Raw genomic sequence first — 26,072 nt, 5'->3', positions numbered from 1 at the left:
CAGCATCACACCATGCAGTGGCATTGAGCAAAGCAAAGAAGAGCTGGATCTGGCACAGCAGTGCTACCAGGAGAGGTTGCTGAGCTAGTGTGCCTCAGCATGCAAGGATGCCTCAGCATGCAAGGAAAAGGAGACATGTGCCAACACGTAGAATGGGCAGGAGGCTGGTGATGGGCAGTGCAGGGGTGTGAGGAGGGAGGCTTGGGTGCTCTCCAGCCCTGCCCACCCCACCTCTCCCTCTACAGTCATAGAATCATAGAACCATGGAATGGTTTGGCTTGGAAAGGACCTTAAGATCATCCACTTCCAACCCCCCTGCCATGGGCAGGGACACCTCACACTAGACCATGTCACCCAAGGCTCTGTCCAACCCAGCCTTGAACACTGCCAGGGATGGAGCATTTACCACTTTGGGCAACCTGTTCCAGAGTCTCACCACCCTCACAGTAAAGAACTTCTTCCTTATATCTAACCTGAACTTCCCATTACCCATTACCCCACCACCTTAAACTCATTGCCCCTTGTCCTATTGCAGTCTCCATCCTTTCCCTCTGCCTTGGAGTGTGTTTTTTGGCCCAGTCTGTTTGGAAATGATGCAAAATGCCATCCTCAAGTGATATAGCACATCTCCATCCCCCAACCTTTCCTGTATATCTAGTGTGTGGCTTGTTGGCCCTTTCCATCTTTATTTCATGTCAGTCCCTCCTACTTACGAGGAAGCTTTGGGCAATCTGATGTTGAAATGGATTTGTCTCTTTCTTTGGTGGTTTATTTCCCTGAATTCCCCTCCTCCCCAGGGATGCTGTAACTTGCTGAGGGCAGGATGCTGTAAGTTCAGCGCCTGGAGAAGGAACAAGCACAGGAAAGCTGCCGATGGCATTTGGGCTGGCTGCGATAGGGGATGTCATCACAAAACCCATCAGCTTCTCTAATTTTCTGGACAGAGGAGATGGCTTTTGGATAATAAGTGGGTCAAGCTTTAAAAAGAACTGCATGACCTCATCGTGAGCAGCAAGATGTGCTCGTTCTCCCCTTACATCCCTGTCCTGACCTTTTCCAGAGAAGCAATCCTCTTGGATGAGAGGCTGTTAATACAGATAGGATGTCTTTTACTTTCCATCTGTCTGCACTCAGAGATGCCTCATCACCATTATGTTTGAACAAAAACTTCCGTTATTACCTTTGCTGGGAAAGTGCCCATATTTGGAAGGAAGAAGCACAAATCTAAATGCACCCTAGGAGGAAGCTTCATTCTCTGTCCTGACTTTGAAGATGACACTATCTTGGTAGCAGGTCAAACCAGACACTTGGAGGTAGAGCCAGTGAAATGTGCCAGCACTGAAGGGTTTTATCTTGAAGAAAATCAATTTCTAATATAGATTTTGGGTTAGTGATTCCTCTCTATTTTTGGGGAGAAGTGTCCTCTGTGCTGCCTGTCTCCAGCATTCATGTTGGCAGAACAAGAATAATCCTTCCTGTGCAAGCAGACAGCAGGTTAGTCGTGCAGCCTGGTCCCCATTACATCTGCTTTCAGGAACCGTCATCCCCTTCACCCACTGGAATAACATGGGATGAGGGGTACAAACATCCCTTCATCCTCACATGATGGCACATTTGGGCCATTGGGATCAAAAGGCTGCCAAGCTGCAGAGATGCCTCTGGCCCATGCTGGGTGAATAACCAACCCTGTGGTCATGGTGGAAGATGGAGAAACAAAGGGGGGTGGGAGCAGGAGGTGCAGCAGTGATTAGATGTGACCTGACGGACAGCCATCAACTTTCAGCTCATCCCTACCCTCCTGCTTTGGCAGCCCAGACAGTGTTAGTGACTTGGACTTCTCAGGGTGGATCTTACAATGTCTCTAAGTTACACTTGTCTGCTGGGAAATTAGTGAATTGGACAGACTTGCCTTTGTCCTTTTTGAGAATATAATAAGATCAACCAGCCAAGCCATTTACACTTCATTTCACCTCCTTTCTTTGGAGCATTTCATAAGTAGTTGTTCTGACCCACATAGCAATGTAGGCAATGCCATTGCTCATGCTTGTGACAGTCTCTAGACGGTCTCTCTGATGTTTATTGAAGGAGACCATCCTGGCACCCATGCACCAGCCCCACATAGCAGCCAGGCTGCTGCATGGGACAAGCCTACAGCTGCTGAGCAGCTCAAAGACATAAAGATTGGGAGTTTTGGCATTGAGCTTCTCTTGGTTACTAGGAAGACTGGGGGTTGGGTGAATTTAGTTCTCTCTTTTGAGGATGTTCCAGCAGTCGATGCCTAATGAGAACCCCTTCCACTTAGAGCCTGCCTTTACTCCTCCATCCCTGTCACTAGTAGGCAGGGGATGGACAAGCTCATTTCTTGAGGTTCAGTTCAGGTTTATCTTCTCTAGTTCTTTGATTTTTCTTGCCTTTTGAGCAACCAGAGACTTTACAGAGGTAGGTTATAATGTGCTTTAAAGAGGAGGACTCATCATCCATGCCCCTGACCTGGCTCATCTCATGGGGACTGGGTGCTCATTTCTCCTCACTCTGGTGTTTCTCCACTCTTCTCATAGGCAGAGCCAAACTGGGACCACAGGCAACAACTGAGATAACCCTCAAGCCCCAGTGACTCCAGTGTCCTTTCTCTCTGCACCAATATCCCACTCACTGGACTCCTGCTGCCCCTTTGGCAACCACAGCTCCATCAATACAAACACCTGTGTTCTCTGGCACAGCTTTGGGTCCAGACTTTGGGAGGATGGGGTGAGATCTGACCCCAACAGGACACAATAGATCCCTGAAGATGGGGACCTCGGACCTTCAGTTTCCAGGTCATTTTTATATGTACCCGAGATTTTCTCAACTTATTCAGCAAATGTCACTGGGATACAGAGACACTGATGGTCAGGCACATTCAGTGTGATTCAGAGCTTGTCACAAGCATTTTGCACAGCTCTAGCTCTTGGGCTTTAGTGAATGGTTTTAAAGCAGTCCCTTCCCTGAAAAGCACTATGGAGGCAGATAGCATGAATTATTGCTTGTTTTCACTGTGTGGACAGTTGATCAGTGACAGATGTTTCTAATTGCATTAAGCAAGTGGAAATAATGAGAATTAGATAGCAGATTCTCCAGGAATTTACATTTAGATTGAGTTACAATTTGCTATTAAAAAGGAAAATTCAATGTAGACACATTGGTTCTTCAGCAGGAATGAGAGACAATTACTTTTAATTATTATTTGATTATTTAAAAATGAGCTGTGTTACTGTACTTAAAAATATTTGACTCCAGGGGATGATTTAATGTGGGTGCTGTGTGTCTCCAAGAAAAGACATGGAACAACGAAAATGTTTATCAGCAAACATCTCCTTTACCTCCCCATTAGGTTCATACTGCAAGGCAGATAGAAACCAGGGGCAGCCCCAGCCCAGTTTCACAATGCAAGATTTGGCTGATGTTGGGATGGTGGTGACTAGGTCGGGCTCCCCCAAACCATCTGCATCCCTGACAAATCGAATTAAGTTGCACTGATGGAAGACAAGCTGCATCCCCCCTTAGACACCACACTCCACTGGGCTTGGCAGGGATCTCAGGTTGATTATATCCATGCCATGCGTTGCGTGTAGCTGATATAAAGCCAGACGAGGCAGAGCAGAGGTGGGTGCAGAGGCTGGGGCAGGGTGAGGGTACCCGCAGGACTCCCGCACACAGCATCTGGTGCCTCCAAATGACACATCCATGACAGCTATCTCCCAGTGCATGCCAACAGGAAATGAGCTGTGGTTCCAACCGCTGGAGGTTTTCCTTTTGGGGCTCTCTCACAGCTATCTTTAATTCTATTTTATCTCCTAGATTTCAAGTTCAGCTTCAGACCCCGCAATGTGTGAGTCCCCTGTCAGCAGAGAGGGGTTTATGTGAGCGCAGAGCACCGTGTGTCTCTGTTTAGTGCACAATCCAAGCTGTAATATTTTTCTAACTAACTAGCTGGCTCAGCTTTTAATTATTTCTTCCCCCCCCCCCCCCCCTTTTGCCTAATGAAAGCCTTATCCTGAACTCCTTGAAGCCAGAGAGTCTGTCTATCAGCTTCAGTAGGCTTTGGATCAGATTTCAAATCACTGATTCATTATTAATTACACATCTGGGACTCCCTTTTCAAAGAGTTCATTGTTAAATAAATTCACTTTTAGACATTACAGACTTCACATTCTTGTGCATTTAATAAAAGTCTGGCAAAGCAGCAAAGAGCCATAGGCCAACTTCTCTTCTGGTACTGATGGATGAATCTCTACTGAACAGCAGTGGTTTACACTACAAGGCTATAATATATCTCTTTGCTCTCATATAACCACTTTCTGTCTGAGACCAAGTCTGTGTTTGGAACTTTTGGCTTTTTATGATTTCTCCTCATTTTTTTCATAACTTTTCCTTACCAGCAAGAGTTCCTGTGTGGATTCAGCCATTGCAGGGTGAAATACCTTTGCTATCTAGTTTCTTTTCTCTTCAAAGAGATACTGGCATCTTCTTCCTAGGATAAACTGCAGTCACATCTTCAGTGCCTCCTGGGAGAGAAGACAGGCAAGCAAATGTTTTCCTGATCCCTACAGCAAGTGGAATGGAAAATGTCTTTCTAAAGATATATGGTGTTTCCTGTAGTCTTCAATAATCTGAGTCCAGCCACTGAGACATTAAGGTGACCAAGGAGCTGGTATGGAAGCTCTGTTTACACAGAGGGATAGTTATTTGGCAGGGAAATATATAGAAATAAAGATTTTCCTGTTGAAGTCCATTCAATAGGAATATGGACTACATGAGAAAGCAGGGCAGACTGCGTTGTGATTTAATGGCACAGGGTATTGCCGCTTTGCAGCTGAAGGCACCAGCAGCCCGTACTGGTGTTTCCTGTGCTGCAAGAAAGGATCTATTAAGCTTCATTCAGCCCATCCTTTACTTCTAAAATGGCTACCTGGACAGTTTGGGAAGGAGGAATGGGGTAAGTCCTTTTTTCTTCTCCTGATGCCAAATCAGAGTTTAAAATGGCTGAATGTTCCCAGTTAATACCAATGTCCAAATTGTGAGAACAGATTCAGATAATAGCCACCCAGTTTCCAAAGCTTTCACTGAATCGACAACCCTTTAAGTTATTTGGAAAGGAAAATCAATAAGAAACAAAGTTCCCACCATTTAAATAATGAAGCTCTGAATGCTTATCAGAGACAGACACCCACTGAGTCCATGGTATGCTTTCAATGCAAGGTGTAGAAACCACTACACTGTTGTGGAAGAGACTATGAAGAGAGGATTATGACACTGTGACACTTGAACCCCAGAGTGGTCAAAGTTAATTCCCCACTGTAAGTCAGACATCTCTCCTGTTTTATTACAGTGAAGGACAAAACCCCAAATTCTACCCAAATTCACATCCCTCAGTTCTTCAGAAACCACATTAAATATTATTCTCTTCACCCTCATGTATGAAGTGCGACTCTTTCCACAACTGCATCCTTTCAGCATTAGAAATTATAAAGGCACTTACTCTTTCCAAGGAGCAAGTTTTGGGGTGGATCCACAGCCATCTGGTAGGACATCAGGAGGGAGAGAAAGATCTGTCACACAGGTGGTGTGACCACTGGCTGGTCAGCAGAGATGCCTTCAGTTCCCAGGCGGCCATCAAGATCTACCGCATAATTTACTGGAAGCCTCTGTGTTTCCAGAATTTTCTGCCAGTGGCATGACTGATCTCTGAGCTGGCTCAACACATGAAACTTCAGCTCTGTCACTTGAAGAGATGGGCTGGGATCAGTCTCTCCGATCTCTCTTGCCTGCAATGCTGCTTTAGGATCTGCTCCTGCCCATCTTTCACTTTGGGTTTAGTGAAAGTATGAACAGATACAGTTACTTAGTCACTTCAGTCTCACTTTGCAGTGAGGCGTCTGCTGAGATGCAGAAAGAGACTTTTTTGGATGCTGACACAGGGGGTTGACTCTTCCTTAGGAAAGAGAAAGAGCTCCAGCATTTTTTATGGACAGGCAGCTGCTATCCTATCCATGAGGGAAGTGTGGTCTCAACACCAGTCATGGGGGAGGACACAGAGATGTGTTTGGGTTGGTGGCACTGTTGGGTGAGTCCTTACTCAAGAAGAGAGTGTCAGCTGCAGTGTAGGGTTTGGGTCAAAGCCATCTTGCCTCAGGCTTTGCTGAGGAAGCTTTTGGATACTCTGAGGGACAAAGAGCTGTGCTGCCCTTGGGTTAAACTGACTGATTGTGCACTGCGGTAGCATGTCTCAGACCCCATAACTGCAGCTGGCTCAGCCCGGGGCTTGCAGCTCCCTGTGCCATGCCTGTGCATGCTGTGCTTGGTCGGCTCTTGGGTCCTCTGCAGTACTTATGAACAGAAAATGACCCCAGTTCCACCCCTGGGACACCAAGCCTGTGGGTAAGTACATGACATTTTAGTTCAGAAATGAGACTATGTAAAGAAGTCAGTCCCAGTCCCAAAACAGTGGGTAAAGACCACTAGGGCCAGTTACAGACCCTGCCCTCAACCCTCATTCTGCAAAAAGGAAATAAGGCAGCCAAGGGCTCTCTGAAATGAAACCTCATGGGCAGAGAAGCAGGTATGACCATTTCTAACCACTTCCCTTTCCTCCAGCCTTAGAGGCACTCCTGTATTCAAGCACAGGAAGAGATGAACCTGGCATCAGCATCCCTCCCTAAATCCCTTTCTCGAGCTCTAGGTCCCTATCTCAAGCTGATATACTCATCTTACTTCTCTCTTCCCACAGACATCACACCAGCCATGGGCTGTCAGAAACCAGGCTGCCTTTGTGTGCTTTCTACCCCTCCTTCTTAGAGGAATCCTCCCCAATTCTCTATAAAGTCCCCAAGCTTCTCCTTCCACGGTTCATTACATTTATGGGCTAATTCCGTTATTGCAAATTCATGGGTCATCACCCACATTTGTATGCGTTTACATCTTCCAATTGTTGTTTTAGTAGCTGTTTTAGTAGCTAACAGTTTTCCCCTGCCTGAGTTCTCTCCTAATCCCTCTCACTTATTTCTTCTTTGTTCTTTCTTTGCAAAGAAAGAGGTTTAGTCATTTAATAGCAAACACACTATCTCATCTGGTCACACATTTCACTGTCTTACTTTTAAATGAGCCTGGTTTATCACCAGCACTTCTTTTTATAAACATCAGGGGGAATAACCCTTTCTTATCCCCCCATTAATTCCTGTGGTAAGCAAGTATTATTTTGCTCTCTTTTCTTGTGAGCTGTGGCCAATTATCAGTGCTCTCCATTGCCTCCTCCTTTATTTATGGGGTTGCTCTATGACAATGGTGATCCTACAGTCAGGGAATGGAGCATGGCATCCTTATCCCCTTCTCATCCACCTTCAAGGTGCTTTCAAAGTTGTCAGGAGCAGAGCTGTTCGGAGGGGGTAGGAAGCATGTGGGCTTCAGGCAGTCCTGATGAGCACTAGAACGGTCCGCCTATTTCAGCTGCACTGAGTTTCAGCATTCCCTGTGTTTGTCCTGCAGATATCATAGGAGAAACTTAAATTCTTCCCTGTGAGGGTGCTGAGGTGCTGGCACAGAGTGCCCAGAGAAGCTGTGGCTGCCCCATCCCTGGCAGTGTTCAAGGCCAGGTTGGACACAGGGGCTTGGAGCAACCTGCTCCAGTGGAAGGTGTCCCTGTCTGTGGCAGGGGGTTGGAACTGGATGAGCTTTAAGGTCCCTTCCAACCCAAACCAGTCTGTGATTCTATGAAATACCAACATCTAGAAGTGCAGGCAGGACTTGCCTGTGCCTGGGATTTCTCCCCTGCAACTCAATCTGCTCTGTGGAATGCCCTGTCCCTGTCCTTCTGCTGACATGGGTGACTGCTGTACATGGTGACTGCCTTGATTAAAGAGGGGACCACCTGAGGGAACCCAGGCAGCTTCCTTGATGTGTCTTAAGGCTTCTTAGGGACACACACAGTCAGTTGGTTGGCTTCATGTGAAGATTCTGAACGTATAGACTCCTTAGAGAAAACTGCGTATAACACTTAACATGATGTTACAGAAAATTCTCTGCCTTGGGTTTGCCACAGCAGTCTTAGACACCCAGTTCTTACAAAACTAATAATCAAGTGGTATGGGACTAGGAGCTCAGGCTCAAGCTGGGTGCCTCCAGGAGGGACCCAAAACAAAGAAATTTGTAGGATTTTATAATCTTAAATTCTACACGTCTGATACCATGCTGTTCACATACCTTGCACATGCCTCTTGGTCCAATGGTGAGTTTTGGTCTGGGGTCTCCTCATTCATCATTGGGTTCTTTCCTTATCTTCAGGCAGGCCACAGATTCCTTCTTATCTCTCCAGTTGTTGCTCCTTGCTAATAGATGCAACTTTATCTTCCAATTTGCAATGGCCTCAATTTCGTTTACATAAATAAGTACAGGTTGTAAATTTAGTTCAGCTTTCTCCACTTGTGGCCTAAGGCTTCAGCAGCTTCAGCTGCCCATGTGAAGCCACTACTCATGCAAAGCAAAATCACCCAGTCAAAAGTTACAAGAGTCCAAAAGGAATTCAATTAACTAAATTTAATTCACAACAATGAGCAGCTGAAGGTAAAGGGGGTTTCTATCCTTTTGTCAGTGACAAGATGTTGACTTTCTCCATTCCGTGTGAAATAACCATGGTTTTATCACAAGCCTAAGCCTTAATTACATTCAGCACCTTCTGCTGACTCAAGAAGCAAAGACTTCCTTGGGCTGCTCACCAAGAGAGTAGAGGACCTTCTCTCTTGCTGGACAAGGTGTGTTAGGTGTGTGGAAGGCCAGGATAGTCATGGGCTGGTCCTAGCCATCACTCTAGTGAACTTAGGGTCCACACTCACATGAAGGTTAGAGGCCAGACTATCAATGAGGGTGTAAGTGGAGTAGTGCTGATTTACTGTGCCTTGGGAGCTGGACCTTTATTTGATTTCAAGGTTAAAGCAGTTTGCTCAGCATTTGAGCTTTGCCACTGGGCATTAAGCAAAGTAACCAACATCTGGCAAGTGAGACTCAGCTTCTCTCTCCTGACCTTCCCAAGGGAAGAATTGTCCGTCTGATGTGTAGTATTTTCATAGTGTGCTTTATGTTTGAACGTTTTAATCCAGAAGCTTCAAATTGTTGTGGAATGTTCTTAATATAGCAACTGTATGTGTGCAGATAATTAAATTGATGAGAGCATCCAGGAGGACCAATATGCTTCAACTCCAAGCTCTTTAGGGAAGGGAGTATCTAATATTGCTGTATGTTTGGAGAAGCTGTCAGTGGAGTCAGCTCTCCTGACTGCATCCCTAGGTATAAGTACGGATAAAGAAAATGAATGCATAAAAGCCTGTGCACCTATTATGTTTCTGAAGGCATTCTCGTTCCCCAGTTTCAGCACATGGGGATGTAGATCTCATTAAGATTAGTTAGTTTCTCTGCACTCACAAATGGTGTATAGGATAAAACAGGAAGATCCTATTTGATGCAGCAGACCTAGCACTGTTATTGATTTTATTTACTTTTATTGACATCAGACTTGCTAAAATCTGGACTAGCTTCTCACAGTTCATAAGATGGTCATGTAGGTTTTGCATGGAGGTTTTCTTAATCAATGATTTTAATGTGTTTAGCAAATGTACCACAAAAATAAGCATTCACTTCACTTAAATATTTTCAGCAATGAAGAAGTGACCAAGTCAGTATGGAAATAAACATCCTCACTCAGGACTGATGTTTAAAAAGCAAACACAGTGTAAGAATGCAGCTAAGCTAGCGTGTCATGCGAATTTTTTTTTCCTTTTCCACATCAGCAACAGGAGATCAAGAGCATTTCCAAGCACCAATTTCTGTAGACTGGATAGAGATGGAGATTTCTACAGCTGATTTGAAACTGGATGAACTAGAGCGCTTCGGAGGTTTACAGTTGAAAAGATAAATGGATTGTGTGAGCTGTCCAATTTCATTATGTGCCCCAGCCAAACTCTTTCTTTAATGTTTGATAGAATTATGATCAAATATTTCAAGATAAAAATGCTGACCTCTGTAGGAATTGTTGTTGACCTTGTCAAGGTAGCTTTAATGCTTAAAAAGAATACCAACAAGCTCTCAGTGATAGAAAACTTCAACAGATGCTACCAAATCAAAATATATAGAGAGAAAGCAGCTGGTTATTCACACTGGCCTAGCTCTTTCTTATCAAACCATGCTGTCAGCTGAGTGTGAAATGGATTCCTGCCACAAAAAGTTGGCTTTGGAGCTTGCTTCATGTTCAAGGTTTGATTTGCCACATGTGATACAGTCAGATGGTTTGAAATACAATTGACTTTCTCGCAGCAGTTGACTACCCTTTTTCAAGATTATACAGGTCTGCAGAAGCTGAAAGGCACATGAAAACCCAAAATACTTTAAGCCAAACATTTACAATAGAGATTATCTGCATAAATTTGCCATGTTGGAAGCACTTTCTTAAGCTAAGCCATATAACTTTCAACCCAGCATGCTGCAAAGAAGACTGTATCTGAGACTTTTTCTCTTTGCATTAAGACAAGGGTTTGAACCAAAGCCCTGTACAAAAACTTCTTAACTCCACAGCATGTGCAATTTGCATCTTGAGCTGCTTCAGTCTGTATTAATTTAGCACCAGTCTCCGGTTGGAGAGCTCCATCTAATCTGGTCTCTGTCTCTGTCACTGCTGCATTTTACGTGCAAAGGAAGGTGAAAAAACCTCTGCAGACTCCAGTTGTGTGATAAAAGAATGAGATACGAGTCTCGCTAATATCTTTGCTTGCTTAAATTGATTACAGATAGTGGTAATGAAATTGAGAATTCACCCAATGTCTCTGTTAGGATCTCTGTTGCAGGACCAACTTCCTAAATATTTTTGTATGGCAAAATGAGATTTTTTTACTCTTTGCAAGGACAAGGGAAAGAAGAAGAGTTGCCTGGTTACACAGGCTCCTTCCAGGCCACTCGAAGATATCAGGATGAAGCAGCATGCTAAAAGAACAGCTATACAGAGCAAAAAACTGGTAAACCCAGTAACAAAGTCAGCTGTGTTATGCCAAAGTAACTCAGAAGATCATCATATCCCTGCTTCACAGCAAGTCTAGAGCAGCATTCCTTCCCCTCACCTAAAACAAATCAGACAAAAGAGACAACAGATTGAGTTTCTCTTGTATTTGGGGAGTCCACGACTAGGGGCTGAACCCAAACTAGAACATAGGTCTGATGCTTGGCCAGGTTGCAGTGTCCTTCACCATGGGACCAAACCTAGGGGAGGGGACAAAGACTTGTGCTGTGGCTGTTGAATTAAGACATCATTGTGTGGGGCTGGCTGGCCACAGCTGCAGCTAGATGGCAGGCAGAAAAGATGGCACATACCATGCACATCTCAGCTGTGTCTTGCAATCTGTGCAAAATGTTACTACAAAACCTGCTACCACATGGGTTATTTCTTCTGGTTTAGCAATATATGAAATCTGTGTTTGTTTCATAGAATCCCAGACTGGTTTGGGTTGGAAGGGACCTTAAAGCTCATCCAGTTCCAACCCCTGCCACAGGCAGGGACACCTTCCACTAGAGCAGGTTGCTCCAAGCCCCTGTGTCAAACCTGGCCTTGAATGCTGCCAAGGACAGGGCAGCCACAGCTTCTCTGGGCACCCTGTGCCAGCTCCTCACTACCCTCATAGTAAAGAACTACCTAAAAACCTAATCTAAATCTCTCTTCCTTCAGTTTAAAGCTATTCACCCTTGTCCTATCATTACATTTCCTTGCAGAAAGTCCCCCTCCAGCTTTCTTGTAGGCCCCTTTAGATACAAATCAGGTTTAACTGATTTGACTGTTGACAGCCAATTTGGGTCCATGCTTTCTCTGCCTTGGTTCATAGGGGAGGAGAATCAACGGCTCAGTGCTAACTGAAGAAACAAGTCAGTATTTGCTCAAGGGCTCATAGACTGCTGTGACTACCTGTCTAAACCCTTCTCCTGGAATAAGGTGTACAGATTCAAAATGACATTTGGAAGTAGTTCTTGTCCCAGGCTACCCCCCAGATGGTGCTCAGGCATTGTCTGGGTGAACATTAGCTCCCACAGGCTAGCCCATTTTGCAAGTGGTGCTGCAGTCTGAAGACCACTCAAGTCTATGGCATGGCCCTCTTCAGGTTGCTAGTACTGGTAAAGCCAGTGCTTCTAAACCATGAGATCCAAGCATGAAATATGCCCAGTCCCAGTTATCTAGAGACTAGGTGAATTTGGAGATGCTTAAGTGACTGTGACCTTGAGAACACTGTTTTGCTTTGAAGCACAGATGCTTATGACATAAGTCTTCTGCTTATCTGAAACTTAGGCTCTTCAACTAAGGCAAAGTCCTCCTGCATGTGAGTATATTCCTTCTGCTCTGCTGATCTATTGTGCATATTCTTCTCATTTATGCCTTTTTTGTACTAGCCTTTCTGAGTCTGCAGCTCATACCTTTGCCTTAAATTCCCTGAAAGCCGAAAGAAAATCTCAGCCAAAACTGTCAAATTTGGGATATATTTTTATTAATCTGCATCCATCCATGGAATGCAGCTCCTGAGAATACTATAAAACCTCCCGTGGAGTTCAGAGTAGTCTCCTGAAAACACAGTGTTTGCTAGAGTAAGCACAGAGCAAAGTAAGCAGCCAGCCAGGATTGTCTTCAGGATCGTCTTGTAAAGGACAAAAGAGATTTGATGTTGTATTAGGTTTTGGGAGAAGCCCAAAGAAAGATGATATAGAAGAATCTGCTTCCTCCAACCACCCAAAAACAAACCTAGGAAGTTTAAATAAAGAGTAATAAAAGTTGTGTGCACAAATTGACCCAGGGCAACTTTTTAACTTGCTTCAGTGATGTTTTCATGGCTGATTAGATGAGCCAGCAGTGACCTTGGCACTGCTACAGAAGCAATTTTTACATCAGTCAGCATAAGGAATTCCACACTTCCCATCAAATCCCTCCTAAGAAGATGCCTGCTTGCCCTTGCGGTCTTGGTTTGCTTCTGCAGTTGGACACATCTTCTCACTTGGTTCATGCTCCTGGCCACTACTCAGTTGGAACTGCCTCAAGGGTGCCTGCATAGGGGGTTACCCTCCACCATCTCCTTTGCTGCCCAGAGACATTATCCAATGGGAACATCAGGATTTTGACCATTTGCGTTTGATTCTCAGGCCTCTGGAAATCCTGGGCAAAACAAGCTGCTTGTGCAGGCACACAACAGTGCTCTAGCATATGGGAGATACACTGGGAGACAGTGGACTTGACACAGGTGCTCCATGAAGGTGATGTGCATCTAACCAGCACATCCAGACTGCACAGCACAGAGATGCAGACTCATGGGGGATCCCAGGGAGAAATACCTTACAGTGTGCTGCTCCTGCTGGCACCCCAAGTAGCCAGGGCAGACCAGTACATCAGTCTAAATGCCAGGCACGGTACCCTCTTCCCAACCCTGCAGAAGACAGTGATGTGGATCCACACAGGATGTAGTGCCCTGAGCAGCCACCAAATCTCCTTGTGCTTCAGGTCTATGTATTTAAAAACACATGTACACAAAGCAAGGGCCAGCCACAGAACTCAGCTCATCCTTCTTCCATCCTCAGTGCATCAGCTGGGTCTGTGTGCTGTATGTGGAGACTAGCTGCTCCCAGCTGAGACAGAGAAGGGATGGAGCAAGCAGATGGAGAAAGGAGGAAAGAGGGAAGCTTGGGAAGCACTGAGGCTTTTGTCATGCAGAAAGCTCAAATCATGGAGCAGTGAAAAGGGGCAGATTTCCCATTCCAGCGCCAGTAGTATCTGGCTGCTCCCTTTGGATGTAGTCACCTGAAAATTCTGTTGGAGTTGCAGGACGATACAGAAGACATCAGAGAGGATTGGGGTCACTGGGCATCGATGCAGACCCCATCTAAACAGGGGAAGCATGCAGCTGCCTCTGCATCAGGCAAGAAGGGGAGGAGGGATGTTACAGACCCAAAAAAGTCTTTTTTCCTCCCACCAACGGTTTCTCATTTTGGCTTTGACATGAATCTGCCATGCAGATGTGGCTGGCTCCTGCTCTCTGCTTTCTCCGAGTACAAAAATATTTAAGCAGATTCACATTGCTAATATGTAGGGGAATTAGAGAGTGTCGGCAATGGCTTCTGACTTAAGATGCAGTGTCAGGTATAAGCTGAACACAGAGATGCAGCTATCTCTGAATATTTCTAAGGCAACTTGTCAGCGGGGTGTTTCTAATCCTTTCACCAAACAGACTTCTCAAACTTGGGAGGTTTTTGTGTCTTTGTCTCTCTAACCCTAATAAATCTTAATTCCCACAACCTGTGGGTGTTGACTTCCCAAGAAGAACGTCCATGGCGCTCTGTCACCTTCCTGAGGAGACTGCTGGAGGCAAGTTCTCTCATTTTCCTGTGTAAATGAAGGAAGGAGACTTTTAGAGCCAACTACTGACTCTAGGAGAGAAGTTCTGTGCGTGCCAATATGAGCAGCGCTCCCACTGCCAGTCCCAGCACTGACGGGTTCTGCTGTTTCGTGATAAAAACTAAGGCTTTCCTTCCTCACACATTATGATTTCAGGGAATAATGTTCCACCCAGTGACATCCCAGCCTGCTTTAATTATGTGCACTCCATATATTGACACAGTAATGTGGCATGGTGGATCTGAGGAATGGTGGATCTATCCTGTAAGGGGAGTTGCAATCTCTAGACCCCACATCTTCAGCCTGAGCGGTTTGGGACAATGTTATTGTGTTGCATTTGGATGAGACAACAGCTGGAAGGGTCATTAGAGGTAACAGTTGGACTTGATCTTAAAGATCTGTTCCAATCTCATTGATTCTATGACTCTATTGCTGTGGTGCAACTGGATTTTTCTTTTCTCCAAAGTGCTTACAAAGGGTTAAACAACAGGATGGCAGAGCTGTTGGCAGAGCCAATTTGACAAGAAGAGAACTGCAAGTGAGTGACAGTTCAATGGTCCCTGGATGAGAGATTTCCATGTTTCAGGCATGAGGAAGCAGGGGTGGGAGGGAGTTACAGTCAGTAACTATCATGGGGTAATGTACTGTCTAATGCATATGGGTGTAAGTGTGTGCTGGCCTCCAGCTGCTGGCCACTGGATAACCAGTGCCTGGAGGAACAGAGTGGGAACACAAAGAGTCTGTATGGGCATCTCTGTGGCTGATTTTAGCAGATGATCTAATTCAGCTGGGGGGACCTGGAGTTTGCTTCATTAGCAAATGATAACAGTAGTTGGAGGGGAAGAATTGTGTGCAAATCACTGGTTTGCACTTTTATTTCCTCCTGATTACACGGCTCAAGGCTAGAGATGGGTGAGAGGAAGAAGCATTGTTCTCTCAAGTACAATGCTGAGCACTGGGCAGGAATTACTCTCTATTCATGCAATCAGTTCCTTTTTCTACCTCACCTTTCCTGCTGATGGACTGGCCGAACTGCACACATCCCACATCTTATATTTCAACTCAAGCCACCAGAGTGATGGTTTTCAAGCATCCAAGTTTTGAATGCATAGCAAAATTGGACCAAGTCAGTAAGACTTGAGAGTCTGTTTTGAACTGGACACGCTTCATGGTCTGCAGAATCCAAGCCTGCTTGGGAACTCACCGGACAGCATCTGCTGTGTCTGTGCTCATAAATAAACCAGTTCAGGGCTCCCTGGCTGGGCTGGAAGCCACATGGCACAGCCTGGCTTGTGTTCCTAGGGGTTAACTTCCTCTCCCCTCAAACCAGGCTACCATCCTTGGGACTGTGTCTGATCTGGGCTATGCCCTGCTGGCTTCGGCTTGAGGGTACCAATCCTGCACCAGCACATGCTTACAGTTAAATTAAACTGAAAGAAGGGAGATTTAGATTAGATCTTAGGAAGAAATTCTTCCCTGTAAGGGTGCTGAGGCACTGACACAGGGTGCCCAGAGAAGCTGTGGCTGCCCCATCCCTGGCAGTGTTCAAGGCCAGATTGGACACAGGGGCTTGGAGCAACCTGCTCTGTTGGAAGGTGTCTCTCCCTCTGGCATGAGCTTTAAGGTCCCTTCCAACCTAAACCAGTATGTGATTCTATGAAATACCAGTGATTTGAGTCCTGGAGCCTGACTACAGCAGGGTTATAGCACAAAATCAGTGCAGGCTGAGCACCAGTACTGCAAACAGTCTTTAGTATTGTAGCACTTGGCATAGCAGTGTCTCATCTCTGTCATTTCATGATACATCTCACTGTAAGTCCCTCCAGCAAGGAGACAGTAGATGGCAGCAGTCTTTTTAATCTAATGAAAAAAAGACGTTTCTAAGTGTGAGCTGGTTACCTGGTTCCCACAGTTCAGCACATCTCTGTGCTGGATGGATTCGGGTGGTGCAGATCTGTCCATATGCTGAAACTATGCATTTCCCAGAAACCTTCTGCCATGGAGAATTAGGGAAAAGCTATGAAATGGGGGAGGGGGAATGGGTAGGCTTCTTTGACAGTTAATAAAACAATAAAATATACTTTGTGTGTGCCTGTGTTTCTAGGGACATGCCAGCAGCTGCTAATACTATGTCACCTGGTTTTTATTCATGGCACTGCTGGACTGTGGATAGATAATCTCTCTCCATAACTCACTCATTTCTAAGTTTAATGGGAAGCTGTCACTGAGAAACATGCTTCTGTGCCAAAAGTGGGCAGCCTGTCTTTCCACTGGGGAAATATGTGACTCCAGACTTCCTCAGGCTGCTCAAATCCCAGTAACATTGTCTTTTAATTAGATTGAATATTTAATAGTGGAATGCTTGTGTTTCTGCTCAATTTTCCACAATGACTGGTAGATGATCTTCTGAAGCTATGCAGAAAGCCTTGCACTCCTCTGATTTTGCTGATTGAGATCTGAAGGTGTTTACTCTCCAGGAACTAAACCAGCTGAGGTGCCCATGGCTCACTGAAGTGAGTTCCCAGTTGACCCCGTGGTGGCACTTGGGCTACCTGGTTTGTAGCCCCCAAGTAGCCCTTCATTGGATGGCAGCACTGCCCTTTCATGACTCGAGTCAGGTTGGGTATTTACAGTGCTGATCCTCAGCTGAACCATTCACCATGCCCTCCTAGAGAGAAATACCTACTTGCAATACTGCATTTGGGGTGGGTTTAGGATGACGTTAGTTGCCTCTAGAAGTTTATGATAGAACCATAGAATGGTTTGAGTTGGTAGGGACTTTTAAAGCTCATATAGTCCAACTCCCCTGCATTGAACAGGGACATAGAATAGAATCATAGAATAGTTAGGGTTGGAAAGGACCTCAAGATCATCAAGTTCCAACTCCACTGCCATGGGCAGGGACACCTCACACTAAACCACATCACCCAAGGCTTCTTCCAACCTGGTCTTGAACACTGCCAGGGATGGAGCATTCACAGCCTCCCTGGGCAACCCATTCCAGTGCTTCACCACCCTAACAGGAAAGAATTTCCTCATTATATTCAATCTAAACTTCCCTGTTTAAGTTTTAACCTGTTACCCCTTGTCCTATCACTACAGTCCCTAATGAAGAGTCCATCCCCCGCATCCCTATAGGCCCCCTTCAGATACTGGAAGGCTGCTAAGAGGTCTTCAGGCAGCCTTCTCTTCTCCAGGCTGAACAGCCCCAACTTTCTCAGCCTATCTTCATACGGGAGGTGCTCCAGTCCCCTGATCATCCTCGTGGCCTCCTCTGGACTTGTTCCAACAGTTCCATGTCTTTTTTATGTTGAGGACACCAGAACTGCACACAATACTCCAGGTGAGGTCTCACAAGAGCAGAGTAGAGGGGCAGGATCACCTCCTTCAACCTGCTGGTCACGCTCCTTTTGATGCAGCCCAGGATACGGTTGGCTTTCTGGGCTGCGAGCGCACACTGAGGCCGGCCCATGTTTATTTTCTCATCAACCAACACCCCCAAGTCCTTCTCTGCAGGGCTGCTCTGAATCTCTTCTCTGCCCAACCTGTAGCTGTGCCTGGGATTGCTCCCACCCAGGTGCAGGACCTTGCACTTGGCATGGTTAAACTTCATGAGGTTGGCATCAGCCCACCTCACAAGTGTGTCAGGGTCCCTCTGGATGCCATTCCTTCCCTCCAGCGTATCAACCAAACCACACAGCTTGGTGTCATCCGCAAACTTGCTGAGGGCGCACTCAATCCCACTGTCCATGTCAGCGACGAAGATGTTGAATAAGACCGGTCCCAACACCGATCCCTGAGGGACACCACTTGTTACTGGTCTCCAGCTGGACATTGAGCCAATGACCACAACTCTTTGAGTGCGGCCATCCAGACGGTTCTTTATCCACCGAGTGCTCCATCCATCAAATTGATGTCTCTCTAATTTAGAGACAAGGATGTCATGTGGGACAGTGTTGAACGCTTTACAGAAGTCCAGGTAGATGACATCAACTGCTCTACCCCATCCATCAGTTCTGTAGCCCCATCAAAGAAGGCTACCAAATTGGTCAGGCAGGATTTCCCCTTAGTGAAGCCATGCTGGCTGTCACCAAGCACCTTGTTGTTTTCATGTTCCTTAGCATGCCATCCAGGAGAATCTGCTCCAAGATTTTGTCAGGCACAGAGGTGAGAGTGACTGGTCTGTAACTCCCCGGGTCATCCATTTTCCCCTTCTTGAAAATGGGGGTTATATTTCCCTTTTTCCAGTCATCAGGAACTTCACCTGACTGCCATGATTTCTCAAATATGATGGACAGCAGCTTAGCAACTTCATTCACCAGCTCCTTCAGGACCCGCGGATGGATCTCATCAGGTCCCATGGACTTGTGCACGTTCAGATATTTAAGATGGTCTCGAACCAGATCCTCTCCTAGAGTGGGCCCAAGGTCTTCATTCTCACAGTCCCTGCGTCTGCCTTCCAAGACTTGGGATGGTGTGGTCAGAGCCTTTGCCAGTGAAGACTGAGGCAAAGAAGTCATTCAGAACCTCAGCCTTCTCCAAATCCTGTGTAGCTTCCTGAAGGGGCCTACGTTCTCCCTAGTCTGTTTTTTATTTGCTATGTACCTGTAGAATCCCTTCCTGTTATCCTTAACAGCCCTAGCCAAGTTTAATTCTAATTGGGCCTGGTCCCTAGCTTCCCGGACAACATCCCTGTACTCTACCCAGACCGCCTGTCCTTGCTTCCATTTTTTATAAGCCTCTTTTTGCATTTGAATTTTCCTCAGCAGCTCCTTATCCATCAGTCTTCAATTCAGTTAGGTTGCTCAGAGTCCTGTCCAGCCTGGCCTTGAATGCTTCCACCAGTGAGGCATCTACCACCTCTCAAGAAAACCTGTTCCAGTGTTTCATGACTTTCATCATACGTGATTTCTTTCTTATATCTATTTTGAACATTAACTCCTGTCCTATTGCTACAGGCCCTATTAAAACGTCTGTCCTCATCTATCTTATAAGCCCCTTTTAGGTACTAAAAGGCTGTAATAAGGTCTCCCCAGAGCCTTCTCTTCCCCGGGCTGAACAACCACAGTTCTCTCAGTCTTTCCTCTTAGCAGTGGTGCTCCAGCCTCTGATCATTTTATGGCCTCGTCTAGACCCACCCCAAAAGTCCACGTCTGTCTTGTACTGGGATCCCCAGAGCCGGACACAGGACTCCAGGTTGCATGATAAGAGAGCAGAGTAGAGTGAAAGAGTCACCTCCCTCAACCTGCTGGCCACTCTTCTTGTGATGCAGCCCCAGATTCCACTGGCCTTTAGAACTGGGAGGGCGCATTGCCAGCTCTTGTCCAGCTTATCATCCACCAGCACCCCCAAGTTCTTCTCCATAAGGCTGGTCTCAATCCCTTCACCCTCCCAGCCTGTATTGACACCACGGGTTGTCCCAGTCTAGCTGCAGGACCTTGCACTTGGCCTTGTTGAACCTCATGATGTTCACATGGCATCAGTTCTCAAGCTTGTCCAGATCCATCTTAATGGTATCCCATCCCTCAGGTGTGCCAACCACACCACACAGCTTGGAGTCCAGCTTTCTCCAGAGTACAAGAGATTCTTCTCCTCAGAATCCCTCTTCCTCCTGCTCCCATCCTATGGCAAATACATGATATAACATATCAGTATGATCATTAAACTTGTGTGACAATGACCATGGCTGGTGTTAGGAGACATCAAAATGGGGTTTGCATGTACCTTGTGTAGCAACAGCTTGCTCTGCATCACCTGCATCTCACCTTCTCCTTTTCCTCTCTGTAGTACTGGGGAGGTCTCCCATGAGCAGATCCCAGCCTGCTCCCCCCGTGGGTCTATGTTAGAGGGCTCATGCATCTGAGAGCTCATCCGATAAATACATGGAAGATCTGTGATACTCAGAGGGTGTTGACGTTGAATCGGTATCACTCCTCCCTCATGCAGCCTTCATCTCCTCTTCCCTACTTGCTGTTAGTGTTTGCTGTGCTCTGGCATTATTCAGGGAAGTTGCCTTCATATATAATTAGGAACAGACACCCATATAGGGTGCACCCATTTGGAGTGTCTCTGAAGAGATGAGCACAGCACAAGGAATAGAGACTCATCCCCTGTGGTTAATCTGTCGGTGCTGAATGCTCCTTAAAATAGAGCCAAGGAGATAAAGACAGAGCTTGGGCACTGCATGCACTCAAGTTTTCTTGGTGTGGCTCTCTCTAGCACAGCCTGTGACTGTAGCTAGGGTATGGGGTTCTTTGAGCAATGGGGGAATGCAGGAAGACAGCACTGGGAGTATCATCCAGCTGTGATCCCATACGTGCCTTCTTGCACTGCCTTTGGTGCCTTTTCATAAGTTTTCCTGGTGTGAGTTCAAGTCAGGTCCACTAGTGATTATCAGCTCTTTCCCTGCCACATCCCAGCACCACTAATAAAGCTCTTCCTTTCCTCTAAGTCATTATTTGAACAAACTCAAGTTGTTTAGGAGAGGAGGGAGAGGATGAATTCACTGCTTCAAGTCTGCAGGAGCTGGGGTTGCAGAAGAGCCCTGACCATGTGCTTGCTATGGTCTTCACTTCTGAGGCAGAAGTACTTTGCATTGTGTAGCATTTCAAACAAGCCTCTCAAACATGGCCCATTATCTCTTAATGACAAGCAATTGTCACCCTCAGTGAAGGGTGTCCGGGTCATTCTGACAATAAGGAAGTAGCCCTAATAAGTCCATATCTGCTCTTCTGCCTCTCCAAGAGGCAAAGGAGAAATCTTAGAGTGTCCCCAAGTCAGGTTTGACTTCACAGAAGAGCTGTACGCTTCACAGATGACCAGGAATCCACTGGATGATGTACTGATTTCATCATGGCTGGCAGGTGGATCCGCTGACCCACTATTGAGGAATGACATTTTTATGGAAAGTGTAATGTTTGCAAGTCCAAAGAGGGGTCTCAGCAGCTGCCCAGACAGCACTCAGTGCACCACAGTCCAGCTCTGAAGCACTGAGGACACAGTTCAGTTTCTGGTTTGAACGACACTTGTTATTCCTGATTATCCCTGTGGCTGTGGAATTCACAGCTATCTTGCTGACCACTTATATTGGATGTAGAAGATCCTGGGCCCACTTTCTATTGATTTCCCTGCTCTCAGAGAGCAGACCCCATCTTCTTCAATGTGTCTGTGGTGGAAGTTTTATTAATGCAAAATGAATATCCCTCTGGAAAAGGAAGTCCAGGAATTAATAATGAATTAAAACAACTTGCCACAGGCATTGCTAATGAGCTCTTTGTCTGCGTGGCTCACATGAAAGGAGGTCATTGCTCAGCCATTCCCATCCCAAACAGCAAGCAGATTAACTGTTAACAGCGAGCACACAGGTCTCCCCTGAGACAAGGAGGACTGGCTGCAGCTCAGTTTGTGCCTGGCAGGGTTTTCCTGCCCTCATCCCTGCTCTGCGGGCCTGTTTTGAGGAGTCTTCGCTACCTGGAGAAGACACCTTCTTCCTCTCCCTTCTGAGACTCAGGTTGCCCATCTGTGTTGTGAGGACACAGGAAATGAAAGGACAGTGACCTTGCAGAGCTTAAGAGAAGAGCAGAAAGTAATCTTGGAGGGGACTAGTGGGGCCTAACTTCACTGCTGGTGGGCTCTGGTCCAGTAACTACCCTGGCACTGCTCCAGTGCTGTATTGTTCTTTTCCCTTATCTTGCAAGGCAAAGAGTTATCCTGCCTTATCTGCTGCTTTGGAGGAAGCACCATGGGAGGGCCAGGGGGGAAATGCAGTGGAGATCGTGCCCCTGCCAAGCCCCATGGGCAGGAACAGGTTGTGCTGGAAGAGGAGCAGCCACCACTGGCCAGTGGAGAAGGGAAAGCCATCACCATGCTGAACATCAGCAACCAGGTTTCACTCAGCAGAAATAAGAAAGAAGTGAGGAAATTGGCTGAATCATAGAATCATAGAACGGTTTGGGTTGGAAAGAACATTAAGATCACTCAAGTTCCAACCCCTCTGCCATGGGCAGGGCCACCTCACCCTAGACCATGTCACCTAAGGCTCTGTCCAACCTGGCCTTGAACACTGCTGGGGATAGAGCATTCACAAACAAGGCTGGCTGATGGCTCGCTTCCTTGCTTGGCCGCACCATTTCTCATTTCTCAAGTAACTGAGTCACCCCAGGGCACCCCATGGGTGAAGAGCAATGTCTTTGGAGTCTCCAAAGAGACTGGTGTAGCTGGTGTGGTCTTTGCTTGGGTCCCTGGAGGGACTCAAGGAGACCAAGGACATGACCGTGGCCCCATGCCTGGTCTACTCAGCTCCAAGCACACTACATGAGCTATTTCAGAAGCCCTTGAAAGGCACTGCAGCAGGCAGTATAGACATAGCAGAGACACCAATGGTTGTGCCTGAGAAGTCTGATTAGGGAATTAAAATGAAGCTAGTTGCATCCCACCTATTTGTTATCCACCAAGCTGTTCCTCCTACACAGCAACTTATTTCCTCCTTGGAGGCTGCTTTAAGATAGGGCTGCATTTAGGCACAGCTATTGCTTCTTTCTCTCCTGGTGTGACCTAGAAACCATCCTTGCATTGGGTACATAAAGAAGCAGTCTGGATAGTGCTGGCAATTGAACCAGGACATTGTTGGGATCTCTGACCCCAGGTGTGCCAGTGCTGCTGGGGCATCATGGTCTGCATCTACCTGGATCTTTTGTACTCCTGTTTCCTACCAGTGACGGTCAGGACAAGAGATTTGTGGCCAAGACTTCAGTAGTCAAGAAGGAAACACAGGGACTCAGCAGAGCTGATGGAAATTCATAGAGGAAGGAGGAAACATTAGACTTAAAGTCAAATAAGATTTTGCAGAAAAGGTAGTAATGCACTGTCTCCATATGGAGTGAATAGTTTCCCTGAGCTTGTAAGAGTTTTCACTCTCTTACAAACAGTATTTTGTGTGTTACTTTCCTCCTTTCCAAGTGCCTAAATTTGAGGATATAACCTTATGTCTTAATGACAAGCAATACTGAATGGGAAACTATTTTGTTCTGTCATTTACTTCTCATTTGGTCCTGTCACATCCTATCTTTTGGCACTATGTATTTTCTTAGTGTTATGAGCATGTATCTGCACTGCATGTGTGAGAGTGGGTGTCTGAAATGTGTTTGCAGAGGTCCTTGATAAAAAGCTTTAACAACTAAAATTATCAGAGAGGCATGAAGGAGCTGGTCATGGTAGGCCTGAGCACTGGCAGGCGGTAGCTCATCTGTCTGCAGAAACATTAAGCAGGTTTTTAGTATTTCCTAGGAGGGAAACTACTGCTCATTTTGAGGAGTTAATGTTGCTTGTAGCTTCAGGTTGAACACCAGCAGGAACATAAAAGCAATAACAGTGGGGTACCTTCAAAGATAGTGTTTCCCACCAGATGCACAGCACAGTTCTATCTGAGTTCTCCTCATTAATCACTTCCTTTCATTCTTGTTTTCCAGCCAAAGCTTTTGGCCAAGGAGTTGCTTGATTTGGTGGCATCTCATTTCAACCTGAAGGAGAAGGAGTACTTTGGAATTGCATTCACAGATGAAACGTAAGTGTAAGAAACTAAAGACCCAATTATGGGATCATTAGGAAAATATGGATCATGGAAAATCTTGGTGTTTTTGTCCTACGCAAAATGACCAGTGTAGATCTGCATCCTAAACCAAGGTCTAGGGAGTCTGTCCTGTACCACCTCTTCTTCAGAAGGCTGGAAGCCTCTCATAGCAAGTTAAGCATGGCCGGAGGTGTACAGAGACGGTACCAATCCCTTCCTAATCCAGTGTTCAAAGAGCTGGTGTCATGTGGCATTGATGAAATGTTAGCTTAAGCTCTCATGGGCTTAAGATCCACTCACTATACAAAATCATTACCAGCCCGGCAGAACTGTTCAATTAAAGTGTTAGTTTATTCACTGAAGCAGCCTTAAAAGTAATGCTAGATTATTTCAAGGGAAGAACAAAACCCAGAACCAACCTCATAGAATTGCTCTGTTATTTCTGATGTTTTAGATCTCGGATTAAAGTTTCTTTTAAAAGGGAAAGAAGAAAGTGTGGGAAAGGAAGGGATTGCCAAATTGATGCAAATGACAAGCATTTTTAAACATAAAATATCCATGTGGGAAGGATCTGACCTTACCAGGAATCCCACAACAGCCTTATTGCTGAGCTGAACTCAAGGATGGGACCCTGACACTGCAGTCACCCCAGGCAATGTTGGTTGTTCACCTTGTGCCCCAGCTCCCAGAGTTCTAGTGTTATCATAAAACTTGAGGTTTTGTATTGAGGCAGGCCATTTCTATCCCCTCTTTAAAAGGCAAGTATAAAATTAGCGCTGAAGAAACACTGAAAGGCTGCCAAATGCCATGATTAGTCCTAGACTGTGACCTCTCGGTGCTTTTTTTCCAGCTGCCTGGTTTTTCTCTGTAGTTAGACTATCCTGGGCATACGGACTATGTCTTGTTTGCGTACCCACCGTGCTTCACCTTGGTTTGCAATAAGGTGTTTTTGATATATTAATCAGAAAGAGGCTTCCTGCACCTACATTGCTTTAAAAAAAAAACAAGATTTAAAAGCCAATGCTGTGTTCCCAGAACAGCTGAGTCATCAATATTGCTGTCATGAGCCTGCTCCATTCTCCCACTGGAATAATGATCCAGGCAATCAGAGGCTGTTGGATAACTGCACAAACATATCCACATTCATCTCATCAGTGATTGCCCCTCAAAGCCAGCTCCTTTGGCAAGCATCTGACTTGGGCAGCTAAGGGCATTTCAGGACACAGCTGCCAGGATGCAGAAGCTCTTGCCATCGGGCACCAGCAGAAGCAGGACCCAAAACAGAGGAGATCCCAGAATCCATCCCATCTCACTGACATGAACAGCTGAGCCCTGTAGGGGATCTCCAACCCAACACAGATTAATAGGGCTGGTCCTTACAAGAGGAACAGCAGGAGGCAGTGGCAATTGATAAAAGCAGAAGGAGGAAATGGTTCCTCACCAAAGTGTTATTTCTGATTGGAGAGAGTCAAGTTACTCAGTGGGTGCTGTCTGGGGGGTGCAGGAGAGCCATGCAGGGAAGCTAAAGCAGGCTAAGAGATGAAAATGTTTCCTTAACAGTCCTAACAGCATGGGTTCAAAACAAGAAACACATGTCAGACTGCAACTAGAGAGCAGCTGAGCCAGCCCCAGCTCTCAGCTCTGCTGAGCGGGCACAGGGCTCCCCTGGGAGTGCAAGGGAAGCTAATGAGGAGGTGTCAGCAATTAGAGAGAGCCCACCCTCCCCTGGGATTCCAGGTTTATCATGGAGCAGCATGAGCAAAGATCTGGGTTAGTGATAGGAGGAAGCACGGGAAGCTGATACGGGCTGTCAAGGCTCTGCTCAGAGATGTGCATCAGATGCAGATGGGTGCACACTGTCACAAAGGGTGAGGTGATGGCATCCACTCACTTGCTCACCTTCTTGCCCTGCAGTCAAGATGTAGGAGGCTGCATTTTAGGAGATGCTGAGTCAGCCCATATGAAAGATTTGGGGATGGCCTCATTAAATCTAGTAAATGCAACCCAGAAACATGCCACTAAGTCCTAGCAGATACAAAGCTTGGTCTGCAGCCCTTCTGCCATCCC

The 26,072-nt window shown here is 46.1% G+C and overlaps 1 protein-coding gene across 6 annotated transcripts in view; it reads left to right on the top strand.

The window, feature by feature from the left end:
* Positions 1 to 26,072, top strand: part of FRMD4A (FERM domain containing 4A) — a 380,055-nt gene that overhangs the window by 254,962 nt on the left and 99,021 nt on the right. For all 6 annotated transcript variants that reach the window (XM_061467212.1, XM_061467215.1, XM_061467216.1 and 3 more), the window contains one exon: positions 23,905 to 23,999. In XM_061467212.1, coding sequence (XP_061323196.1) covers positions 23,905 to 23,999 — 95 coding nt within the window. The remainder of the gene's footprint in view (positions 1 to 23,904; positions 24,000 to 26,072) is intronic.

This window comes from Pezoporus flaviventris, unplaced genomic scaffold (assembly GCF_033815535.1).
Source record: "Pezoporus flaviventris isolate CSIRO_AGI_PZ_B2104156 unplaced genomic scaffold, CSIRO_AGI_Pfla_v1 ptg000045l, whole genome shotgun sequence".
Lineage (NCBI taxonomy): Eukaryota > Metazoa > Chordata > Aves > Psittaciformes > Psittacidae > Pezoporus > Pezoporus flaviventris.
Note: the sequence above shows the minus strand (reverse complement) of the source record. Positions and strands in the feature narration are given on the sequence as shown.